This window comes from Thalassophryne amazonica, chromosome 5, assembly GCF_902500255.1.
Source record: "Thalassophryne amazonica chromosome 5, fThaAma1.1, whole genome shotgun sequence".
Lineage (NCBI taxonomy): Eukaryota > Metazoa > Chordata > Actinopteri > Batrachoidiformes > Batrachoididae > Thalassophryne > Thalassophryne amazonica.
In genome coordinates this window covers 131,635,580-131,648,498 of record NC_047107.1, presented here as the reverse complement: position 1 = coordinate 131,648,498, position 12,919 = coordinate 131,635,580, and the positions used below count along the sequence as shown (strand labels likewise).

The 12,919-nt window shown below is 42.5% G+C and overlaps 1 protein-coding gene across 3 annotated transcripts in view; it reads right to left on the bottom strand.

The window, feature by feature from the left end:
- The window catches only part of LOC117511372 (bromodomain-containing protein 3-like), a 111,850-nt gene that overhangs the window by 15,210 nt on the left and 83,721 nt on the right, over window positions 1-12,919 (bottom strand). For 2 of the 3 annotated variants that reach the window (XM_034171418.1, XM_034171419.1), the window contains exons 9-10: window positions 446-652; window positions 57-289 (exon numbers count right to left, since the gene is read on the bottom strand). In XM_034171418.1, coding sequence (XP_034027309.1) covers window positions 57-289; window positions 446-652 — 440 coding nt within the window. The remainder of the gene's footprint in view (window positions 1-56; window positions 290-445; window positions 653-12,919) is intronic. The other variant, XM_034171420.1, reaches the window with a different exon arrangement.

Here is a 12,919-nt window from a genome sequence, read left to right as displayed (position 1 = left end):
TGCTTCAGAACACGTGTTCTAGCCCTGCCCACACGGTCCGGCTGGCTCGGCAGTACCTGGTGGCGGTCACCGTGCTGTTGGCCTTTCTTGCAGGTGCTTTCTTCTGATTGGCTGGTTTGGGCTGCTGGGTGGCGGCTTTGGGCTTCTTCTCCTCCTCTATCTTACTCTTGTTGACTTTCTCCTTGTCCTTGTCTTTTTTTTTCTCCTTGTCTTTCTTCTCTTTCTTCTTCTTTGGTTTGCTGACGGGAGCCTGGGACAGGACAGCCAGCTGCTCGTGTACCGCCTTCAGCTGGAGGAATGGACTGATTATCAATATCTCTAATCTATAATCAATATGCGGAAACACTTCAACCACAGCAATATTCTGACAATGAAAATCTGATCAAACAGTTTCTAATCTCATAAAATAATAAAAATCAAAAAAGGAGGAAAAGATGTTCTTGACCTGTGATTGGTCGGCAGCACCAACCTGCTCCTGTAGCTCAGCCAATCGGGTGGCTCGCTCCTCCTCTGAGTCCGAGGATTCATCAGAGGAGGAGTTGTTGCTGCTGTCGGAGGAGGCGGTGCTTTTACTGACCAATGGTGTGGTAGATGGGACTGAGGCCTCCAGGCCCTCGTCTGGGATTTTAGCGAAACGCATTTCAAATACGTCCTGAGGGGGAGACAGAGAGCAAAGAAGAAGAGCAGGATTACTGCCATGACATCATGGACTCTGACCAGGTCTCTGACGGCTTCGAACAAGACACATTTTAATTTGTCAGAATGAAATTTAAGACCAACATCCAAACAGCCAAAAATAAAGGCACAAAAAAGGCTGAGGGTTCAGGACAAAATCTGCCCAAATATTTATTACAACATTGTTCATGATGGAAGCTGTGCTGCTAAATCATCTCTGAAAAGCCAACATTCATTAAATTTACACTTCACCACATCAACGCGCAAGTTAGGCAGAGCTAGCTGACAGTGTTCCACATATACAACCCCAATTCCAATGAAGTTAGGACGTTGTGTAAAATGTAAATATAAAAAGAATACAATGAATTTCAAATCCTCTTCAACCTACATTCAATTGAATACACCACAAAGACAAGATATTTAATGTTTAAACTGATAAACTTTATTGTTTCTGTGCAAATATTTGCTCATTTTGAAATGGATGCCTGCAACATGTTTCAAAAAAGCTGGGACAGTGACAACAAAAGACTGGGAAAGTTGCTGAATGCTCAAAGAACACCTGTTTGGAACATTCCACAGGTGAACAGGTTAACTGGAAACAGGTGAGTGTCATGATTGGGTATAAAAGGAGCATCCCCAAAAGACTCAGCCGTTCACAAACAAAGATGGGGTGAGGATCACCACTTTGTGAACAAGTGCATGAAAAAAAATAGTCCAACAGTTTAAGAACAATGTTTCTCAACATTCAATTGCAAGGAATTTAGGGATTCCATCATCTACAGTCCATAATATAATCAGAAGATTCAGAGAATCTGGAGAACTTTCTACACGTGATTGTGTGGTCTGGACCCGCTCGCCAACCTTCTTCTTTGTCTTTCGGCTGTTCCCGTTAGGGGGTGGGAGTGAGATTGCATCAGAATTTTGGCTCTCTGTTGGGACTGTTTACACAGAGACTGCTACCTGCTGCTTTGGACTTGAATTAACAGTCTTTTTCAAGACTTTTTTACTTTTTTACTGTGCTCCAATGCATAAGGAAGACCTCTAACGGTCGAAACATCGCGACGGAGCACTTTTATCAGCTAACTTTCATCAGCGTTGGCAAGCTAACTAGCTTGCTAACGCTTTCGTTTTATTTTTTTATTTATTTTTTTTTTTTAGCACTGTTGCCGTGCGTTATCTGTGCAGCTCCACAGCGTGTTTAGTCGATTTTTATTTTATTTTAGCACCGGTGTCGTGCGTTCGCTGTTGTCGTGCGTTGCCTGTGCTGCTTCATGGCCTGTTTGGTGCCTTGATTGGGGCACTCCTTCTGCTGAATCACCTCTAAATTATTTACACATTATTCACTTTGTGTGTTTTTAGGAATCCGCTAGGTTGCGTAGCTACTAGCTCTTAGCCGATTTAGCATGGCAGCTTCTCCTGTCTCTCCCGTACTTTTCTGCTCTGGGTGTGAAATGTTTAGTTATTCCTCGGCCTCCTTTAGCAGCAACGGTACTTGTAATAAGTGCAGCTTATTCGTAGCTTTGGAGGCCAGGCTGGGCGAATTGGAGACTCGGCTCCGCACCGTGGAAAATTCTACAGCTAGCCAGGCCCCTGTAGTCGGTGCGGACCAAGGTAGCTTAGCCGCCGTTAGTTCCCCCCTGGCAGATCCCGGGCAGTCGGGAAAGCAGGCTGACTGGGTGACTGTGAGGAGGAAGCGTAGCCCTAAACAGAAGCCCCGTGTACACCGCCAACCCGTTCACATCTCTAACCGTTTTTCCCCACTCGACGATACACTCGCCGAGGATCAAACTCTGGTTATTGGCGACTCTGTTTTGAGAAATGTGAAGTTAGCGACACCAGCAACCATTGTCAATTGTCTTCCGGGGGCCAGAGCAGGCGACATCGAAGGACATTTGAAATTGCTGGCTAAGGCTAAGCGTAAATTTGGTAAGATTGTAATTCACGTCGGCAGTAATGACACTCGGTTACGCCAATCGGAGGTCACTAAAATTAACATTAAATCGGTGTGTAACTTTGCAAAAACAATGTCGGACTCTGTTGTTTTCTCTGGGCCCCTGCCCAATCGGACCGGGAGTGACATGTTTAGCCCCATGTTCTCCTTGAATTGCTGGCTGTCTGAGTGGTGTCCAAAAAATGAGGTGGGCTTCATTGATAATTGGCAAAGCTTCTGGGGAAAACCTGGTCTTGTTAGGAGAGACAGCATCCATCCCACTTTAGATGGAGCAGCTCTCATTTCTAGAAATCTGGCCAATTTTCTTGGATCCTCCAAACTGTGACTGTCCAGCGCTGGGACCAGGAGGCAGAGCTGTGGTCTTATACACCTCTCTGCAGCTTCTCTCCCCCTGCCATCCCCTCATTACCCCATCCCCGTAGAGACGGTGCCTGCTCCCAGACTACCAATAACCAGCAAAAATCTATTTAAGCATAAAAATTCAAAAAGAAAAAATAATATAGCACCTTCAATTGCACCACAGACTAAAACAGTTAAATGTGGTCTATTAAACATTAGGTCTCTCTCTTCTAAGTCCCTGTTGGTAAATGATATAATAATTGATCAACGTATTGATTTATTCTGCCTAACAGAAACCTGGTTACAGCAGGATGAATATGTTAGTTTAAATGAGTCAACACCCCCGAGTCACACTAACTGTCAGAATGCTCGTAGCACGGGCCGAGGCGGAGGATTAGCAGCAATCTTCCATTCCAGCTTATTAATTAATCAAAAACCCAGACAGAGCTTTAATTCATTTGAAAGCTTGTCTCTTAGTCTTGTCCATCCAAATTGGAAGTCCCAAAAACCAGTTTTATTTGTTATTATCTATCGTCCACCTGGTCGTTACTGTGAGTTTCTCTGTGAATTTTCAGACCTTTTGTCTGACTTAGTGCTTAGCTCAGATAAGATAATTATAGTGGGCGATTTTAACATCCACACAGATGCTGAGAATGACAGCCTCAACACTGCATTTAATCTATTATTAGACTCTATCGGCTTTGCTCAAAAAGTAAATAAGTCCACCCACCACTTTAATCATATCTTAGATCTTGTTCTGACTTATGGTATGGAAATAGAAGACTTAACAGTATTCCCTGAAAACTCCCTTCTGTCTGATCATTTTTTAATAACATTTACATTTACCCTGATGGACTACCCTGCAGTGGGGAATAAGTTTCATTACACTAGAAGTCTTTCAGAAAGCGCTGTAACTAGGTTTAAGGATATGATTCCTTCTTTATGTTCTCTAATGTCATATACCAACACAGAGCAGAGTAGCTACCTAAACTCTGTAAGGGAGTTAGAGTATCTCGTCAATAGTTTTACATCCTCTTTGAAGACAACTTTGGATGCTGTAGCTCCTCTGAAAAAGAGAGCTTTAAATCAGAAGTGTCTGACTCCGTGGTATAACTCACAAACTCGTAGCTTAAAGCAGATAACCCGTAAGTTGGAGAGGAAATGGCGTCTCACTAATTTAGAAGATCTTCACTTAGCCTGGAAAAAGAGTTTGTTGCTCTATAAAAAAGCCCTCCGTAAAGCTAGGACATCTTTCTACTCATCACTAATTGAAGAAAATAAGAATAACCTCAGGTTTCTTTTCAGCACTGTAGCCAGGCTGACAAAGAGTCAGAGCTCTATTGAGCTGAGTATTCCATTAACTTTAACTAGTAATGACTTCATGACTTTCTTTGCTAACAAAATTTTGACTATTAGAGAAAAAATTACTCATAACCATCCCAAAGATGTATCGTTATCTTTGGCTGCTTTCAGTGATGCCGGTATTTGGTTAGACTCTTTCTCTCCGATTGTTCTGTCTGAGTTATTTTCATTAGTTACTTCATCCAAACCATCAACATGTTTATTAGACCCTATTCCTGCCAGGCTGCTCAAGGAAGTCCTACCATTATTTAATGCTTCAATCTTAAATATGATCAATCTATCTTTGTTAGTTGGTTATGTACCACAGGCCTTTAAGGTGGCAGTAATTAAACCATTACTTAAAAAGCCATCACTTGACCCAGCTATCTTAGCTAATTATAGGCCAATCTCCAACCTTCCTTTTCTCTCAAAGATTCTTGAGAGGGTAGTTGTAAAACAGCTAAATGATCACCTGCAGAGGAATGGTCTATTTGAAGAGTTTCAGTCAGGTTTTAGAATTCATCATAGTACAGAAACAGCATTAATGAAGGTTACAAATGATCTTCTTATGGCTTCGGACAGTGGACTTATCTCTGTGCTTGTTCTGTTGGACCTCAGTGCTGCTTTTGATACTGTTGACCATAAAATTTTATTACAGAGATTAGAGCATGTCATAGGTATTAAAGGCATTGCGCTGCGGTGGTTTGAATCATATTTGTCTAATAGATTACAGTTTGTTCATGTAAATGGGGAATCTTCTTCACAGACTAAAGTTAATTATGGAGTTCCACAAGGTTCTGTGCTAGGACCAATTTTATTCACTTTATACATGCTTCCCTTAGGCAGTATTATTAGACGGTATTGCTTAAATTTTCATTGTTATGCAGATGATACCCAGCTTTATCTATCCATGAAGCCAGAGGATACACACCAATTAGCTAAACTGCAGGATTGTCTTACAGACATAAAGACATGGATGACCTCTAATTTCCTGCTTTTAAACTCAGATAAAACTGAAGTTATTGTACTTGGCCCCACAAATCTTAGAAGCATGGTGTCTAACCAGATCGTTACTCTGGATGGCATTTCCCTGATCTCTAGTAATACTGTGAGAAATCTTGGAGTCATTTTTGATCAGGATATGTCATTCAAAGCGCATATTAAACAAATATGTAGGACTGCCTTTTTGCATTTACGCAATATCTCTAAAATCAGAAAGGTCTTGTCTCAGAGTGATGCTGAAAAACTAATTCATGCATTTATTTCCTCTAGGCTGGACTATTGTAATTCATTATTATCAGGTTGTCCTAAAAGTTCCCTAAAAAGCCTTCAGTTGGTTCAGAATGCTGCAGCTAGAGTACTGACGGGGACTAGCAGGAGAGAGCATATCTCACCCGTGTTGGCCTCTCTTCATTGGCTTCCTGTTAATTCTAGAATAGAATTTAAAATTCTTCTTCTTACTTATAAGGTTTTGAATAATCAGGTCCCATCTTATCTTAGGGACCTCGTAGTACCATATTACCCCATTAGAGCGCTTCGCTCTCAGACTGCGGGCTTACTTGTAGTTCCTAGGGTTTGTAAGAGTAGAATGGGAGGCAGAGCCTTCAGCTTTCAGGCTCCTCTCCTGTGGAACCAGCTCCCAATTCAGATCAGGGAGACAGATACCCTCTCTACTTTTAAGATTAGGCTTAAAACTTTCCTTTTCGCTAAGGCTTATAGTTAGGGCTGGATCGGGTGACCCTGGACCATCCCTTGGTTATGCTGCTTTAGACGTAGATTGTGGGGGGGTTCCCATGATGCACTGTTTCTTTCTCTTTTTGCTCCGTATGCATCACTCTGCATTTAATCATTAGTGATCGATCTCTGCCCCCCTTCACGGCATGTCTTTTTCCTGGTTTTTTCCCTCAGCCCCAACCAGTCTCAGCAGAAGACTGCCCCTCCCTGAGCCTGGTTCTGCTGGAGGTTTCTTCCTGTTAAAAGGGAGTTTTTCCTTCCCACTGTGGCCAAGTGCTTGCTCATAGGGGGTCGTTTTGACCGTTGGGGTTTTTCATAATTATTGTATGGCCTTGCCTTACAATATGGAGCGCCTTGGGGCAACTGTTTGTTGTGATTTGGCGCTATATAAAAAAAAAAGTTGATTGATTGATTGATTTCCATCTCACCCTGTCCTCTGTATCTTCCTCTGTCACACCAACCACCTGCATGTCCTCCCTCAGCACATCCATAAACCTCCTCTTTGGCCTCCCTCTTCTCCTCCTGCCTGGTGGCTCCATCCTCAGCATCCTTCTCTCTATATAACCTGGGTCCCTCCTCTGCACATGTCCAAACCATCTCAATCGCGCCTCTCTGACTTTGTCTCCAAACCGTCCCACCTGAGCTGTCCCTCTGATATGTTCATTCCTAATATTGTCCATTCTTGTTACTCCCAAAGAGAATCTCAACATTTTCAGCTCTGCCAACTCCAGCTCTGCCTCCTGTCTTTTTGTTAGTGCCACCATCTCTAAGCCGTACAACATAGCTGGTCTCACTACTGTCTTGTAAACTTTCCCCTTCACTCTTGCTGATATTCTTCGGTCGCAAATCACTCCTGCCACCTTTCTCCACCCACTCCACCCTGTCTGCACTCTCTTCTTCACTTCTATACCACACTCTCCATTACGCTGAACAGTTGACCCCAAATATTTAAACTCATCTACTTTCACCACTTCTACTCCTTGTAACTGCACTATTCCACTGGGCTCCCTCTCATTCACACACATGTACTCAGTCTTGCTTCTACTGACTTTCATTCCCCTTCTCTCCAAAGCACATCTCCACTTCTCCAGACTAGACTCAACTTGCTCTCTGCTCTCACTACAGATCACAATGTCATCTGCAAACATCATAGTCCATGGGGACTCCTGTCTGATCTCATACGTTAACCTGTCCATCACCACTGCAAACAAGAAAGGGCTCAGAGCTGATCCTTGGTGTAATCCCACCTCCACCTTGAATGAGTCTGTCATTCCAACTGCGCATCTCACCGCTGTCACACTATTCTTGTACATGTCCTGCACTACACCAACATACTTCTCTGCCACTCCAGACTTCCTCATACAATACCACAACTCTTCTCTTGGCACCCTGTCATAAGCTTTTTCTGTCCACAAACACACAATGTAACTCTTTCTGTCCTTCTCTGTACTTCTCCAACAGTATTCTCAGAGCAAACATTGCATCTGTAGTGCACTTTCTTGGCATGAAACCATATTGCTGCTCACAGATCTTCACCTGTTTTCTAAGCCTAGCTTCTACTACTCTTTCCCATAACTTCATGCTGTGGCTGATCAACTTTATGCCTCTGTAGTTACTGCAGCTCTGCACATCACCCTTGTTCTTGAAAATAGGAACCAGTACACTTCATCTCCACTCCTCAGGCATCCTCTCACTTTCCAAGATTTTATTAAACAATTTGGTTAGAAACTCTACTGCCATCTCTCCTAGACATTTCCATGCCTCCACTGGAATGTCATCTGGACCAACTGCCTTTCCACTCTTCATCCTCTTCATAGCAGCCCTCACTTCTTCCTTACTAATCTCTTGTACTTCCTGATTTACTCTCACCACATCATCCAGCCTTTTCTCTCACTGATTTTCTTTATTCATCAGCTCTTCAAAATATTCCCTCCACCTTCTCAGCACACACTCCTCACTTGTTAGCACATTACCATGTGTATCTTTTACCACCCTAACCTGCTGCACATCCTTTCCAGCTCTGTCCCTTTGTCTGGCCAATTGGTAGAAGTCCTTTTCTCCTTCTTTACTATTCAACTTCTTGTACAGCTCGCAATATGCCTTTTCCTTCGCTTTTGCCACTTCTCTTTTCACCTTACACCGCATCTCCTTGTACTCCCATCTACTTTCTTCATCTCTACGACTATCCCAAAACTTTTTCGCCAACCTCTTTCTCCTTATGCTTTCCTGGACCTCTTCATTCCACCACCAAGTCTCCTTGTCTTCCTTCCACTGTCCAGATGTCATACCCAGTACTGTCCTAGCTGTCTCCCTCACCACATCTGCAGTACTTTTCCAGTTGTCCAAAATTGCTTCCCCTCCAACCAGTGCTTCTCTCACCTGCTCGCTAAATTTCACACAACAGTCTTCCTCCTTCAGCTTCCACCATCTGATCCTTTGTTGAGCTCTCACTCTCTTCTTCTTCTTTACCTCTAAATTCATCCTACAAACAACCATCCTATGCTGTCTAACGACACTCTCCTGCCACCACCTTACAGTCTCTGATTTCCTTTAGCTTGCATCTCCTATAAAGAATGTAGTCCACCTGTGTGCACCTTCCTCCACTCTTATATGTTACCCTGTGCCCTTTTCTTAAAGTAGGTATTCACCACAGCCATTTCCATCCTTTTTGCAAAATCAACTATCATCTGTCTTCCCCATTCCTATCCTTGATACCATATCTACCCATTACTTCCTCATCACCTCTGTTTCCTTCACTAACATGGCCATTGAAGTCCGCTCCTATCACCACTCTTTCATGCTTGGGCACACTCTCCACCACCTCATCTAATACACTCCAGAAATCTTCTTTCTCCTTCATCTCACAACCTACCTGTGGGGCATATGCACTGATGATATTCATCATCACCCCTTCAATTTCCAACTTCACACTCATCACCCTGTCAGACACTCGCTTAACCTCCAACACACTTTTAACATACTCTTCCTTTAAAATGACCCCAACACCATTTATCTTCCTGTCCTCACCATGGTACAACAACTTGTACCCACCGCCGATGCTCCTGCTCTTACTTCCCTTCCACTTGGTCTCTTGCACACACAATATGTCTACCTTTCTCCTCTCCATCATATCAGCCAGCTCTCTCCCTTTATCAGTCATACTACCAACATTCAAAGTCCATACTCTCATTTCCATCCTTCTAGTTTTCTTCTTCTCCCGCTGTTTGTGGAAACGTTCTCCTCCTCTTCTTCGTCGTCTTCGCCCAGCAATAGCCCAATTTCCACTGGCACCCTGTTGGGCAACAGCACCGGTGGCGGACGTTGTTAACCCGGGCCGTGGCCGATCCGGTATGGAAATTCGATTCTTAGTCTGCATAGCTGGGATGGCTTGTTTTACGCCGGATGCCCTTCCTGACGCAACCCTCCTCATTTATCCGGGATTGGGACCGGCACTCAGAATGTACTCGCTGCACACCCCATGTGGCTGAGTTGGACCCGCTCGCCAACCAAAATAGGAAAATAGGACAAACACCAAACTGAGACACTGCATGCAGAATTCTGTAAATCCATCCTTCACGTCCAACAGAAAATACCAAACAACACACACAGCAGAATTAGGATGATACCCACTAATTATTAAAGTTCAAAAGAGAGCAAATAAATGTTATGAGCACCTTAAAAACAGTGAGCCCAGTCCACTCCATAACAAAGCCCTGATCCAAAGAGAGACTGTAGAGAGACGCCGCGCACGCTGCACAAACCGGCTCAGCACTCTCTCTCTCTCTCTCTCACACACACACACACACAACCTTCGTTAACGTTAAGGACAAAGTGTCTGTCGTCTCTTCCCTGTGCAGCTGTGGACACAGTAGCCAAGCTGATTGGAAAGTCCACTAGCTGGTTCCCCAGAACCAGCCAGGAAAATCCACAGCTCCGGAACACAATACATTATTCCGAGTCTTTCTGAGTGTGTCCTGATCAGGACAGCTGACCTGAATGAAATCTGATCACGGCGCCGAATGAATGTATTCATCCAGAAAGAGTTTTGTCTCGTCACAGTGTCTCTGTGTATTCAAAGTGCCATCAATAAAATGCACCTGTGTTTGTTGTCCATAACATAACCCCAACGCCACCATGGGTCACTCCATCCACAATGCTGACATGAACAAACCGCTCATCCACATAGTGCCACACACACTGTCTACCATCTGCCCTGAACAGTGAAAACTGGACTTCATCCGTGAAGAGAACACCTCTCCACATGCCACATGCCATTGAATGTCAGCATTTGCTCACTCAAGTCAGTTACAACTATGATGTGCAGTCAGGTGGAGACTCTGATGAGGACAACGAGCAGCAGATGAGCTTCCCTGAGACGGTTTCTGTCAGTTTGTGCAGAAATTCTTTGGTTCTGCAAACCAACTGTTGCAGCAGCTGTCTGGGTGGCTGGTCTCAGACCATCTTGGAGGTGAACATGCTGGGTGTGGAGGTCCTGGGCTGGTGTAGTTATATGTGGTGTGTGGTTGTGAGACCAGTTGGATGTACTGCCAAATTCTCTGAAATGCCTTTGGAGACGGCTTATGGTAGAGAAATGAACAAAACGTAGCGAGAAACGTCAGGGGATGAAAACATGAATATTTCCAAATCAGTGACTATTTCTTAGACTTCATTTACATCAATCATTCAGAAATACAAACAGTGTGGTACTTTATAGTAAATCTGTGTCAGGTATGCAGTTCTCAAAAACTAAATGTCCATGCTATAAGGAGACAAGTGAGGGAAGCCACCAAGACACACCTCTGGAAGAACCTTTGGCTTCTGTGAGTGCAGAAACCGGGAATAGTGCAACATTTTATTTTTTATCTTCATTTTACATATAATCCCAACTTTTTCTGATTTATGGTTGTTTCTGTTGCATTTCTGAAATTACAGAACTGTTATAAAGAAAAGTGTGAACATTTTATTGTTTTAAAACTTTGTGGAGCAAATGCAAACCCCAAACTCTTATAAAGAAGGAAAAAATACACAAACGTGCAGGAAAACTTTGATATAAACTGAACAGAACAATGCAGGCTGATTTGACTCCCCATATTTTTTGTATAAATAAATCAGAATAAAATAAGAGGCAATTCACTTTGAAATGAATAAAACATATAGCTGCAGCTTATAATAACTTTGAAAAACAACAAAAATCAGCAGCTTGTATTTTTATTCTGACTCCAGCTCATTTTAGTGTGATGAAGTCATTTTTAAGTCATTTTCTTTCTCCTCATCAGTCACGTTTTGTGCTTGAACACGACATTAAGCTTAAGATTGAATAAATAAATACCTTTGGGAAATAACAGCTGTTAAAGTTCAGAGTTCTCACCTGCTTTTTGTGATCTGTGCCTCTGAACATCACTGCACAGCTTCTCCACATCAGGGTTTTTTAACCCGTGTATGCGTAATTTTTGCTCAGTTCATTTATATATTCTCATTTTTTAAAGGATGTTTTAAGGCTATTTGACCGTTTATTTCATCTCATGATCTCATAAATTCAATATACAACGCACACATGGTGTGAACAGGTCGGTGCCATCAGAACCGCGCGGGTAGAGAAAGTGGAAAGAGAAGTAAAAGCAGCTCCACGGTTTGGCTTTGTTGTGTTTTTTTTTTTTTTTACATGTTCTCTCGGGTTATAATCCTCTCTCTCTGCTCCACGCTCGCTGTCTCGAGCGCACTGATGGTTCTTAGCAGAATAACGTCTCGTATCTCCGTTCAGGAATCTCCCTACATGTATCATGCTCCTACAATACCTACATACTGGGGTAGCGAAGATTTTGTAACAATCAAACATTGCATTTTCATTTTATTGATGAAATACTGTTACATTATTGATAAATTTAAATAAGTATGTTTTAAATATTTCCACATATATTTTGATCTAGCTCCAAACAATAATATTATTTATGCCTTGCAGTACTTAATATTCAAAAATGTATGAATCAGCACAAGAACCAATTATACAGCTGTGTAACATAAGAGAACATCCTTTACATGATAATGATATTTAAGTTGCTTGCATCATGACCAAGACTTGCTGCCGTTTCAGTCAGAATATAGGTGGCACTTCTGTCTGTTGTTTTGGTTCTATCCAATGCTGCTGCAAGTCCTGGTGTTACAACAGCTTTAATTTTACTGGCTTTTTGTGGCACTGGCATAACAAATTCTTCATCTGGACTTTCTGTGTTCTCTTCACTCTGGCTGGAGACAGTGTCAGGTAGTGAGACATTAGATGGTCCAGGCTCCTCCAGTTTCTCTTTGTATTTTGCTTCTGCAGCGTTCCTTTTTTCTGCTCTTTGTTCTTTGGCAGTTTGTATTTTATCTATGCCTGTCATGCATCTTCTACCTTTCTCTCGCTGAGCAAGTAGGAACTGTCTGTCATCTTCAAACTTTATCATTGTTAGGCCATCCTGATGTGCCATGTCAAACAAGTCCTCCAATTTGTTTCCCTTTATTTCAGTCGGTGGAACCAATAAGGTATACAAATGTTCTACTTCTAGTAGCTGACATGTTTTACTGAAGTTTCCAGTTAATGGTTAAGCATGTTAAGTCAGCACGTGTCTCTTTTTACATTTATCTCATGTTAGATTCACCATCACCAAAGATCTGAAAGAAAAGAAGCTGTGAATTGAAGCAAAATTTTCAGCTTGTAGCCCAAAATAACATTTTTGAAAGTATGTTGTTTGTGATAAATATTTAAACCCAGGTATAGTTTTAAATTGAATATAAAATTATACTTAAGTTACACTCAGGTGGTTAACTTCTATCCTCTTTATAAGTGATGTGCTTAGATACTGGATAATGGATAACCTATTGCACGGGCTATCGGGCAGGGAT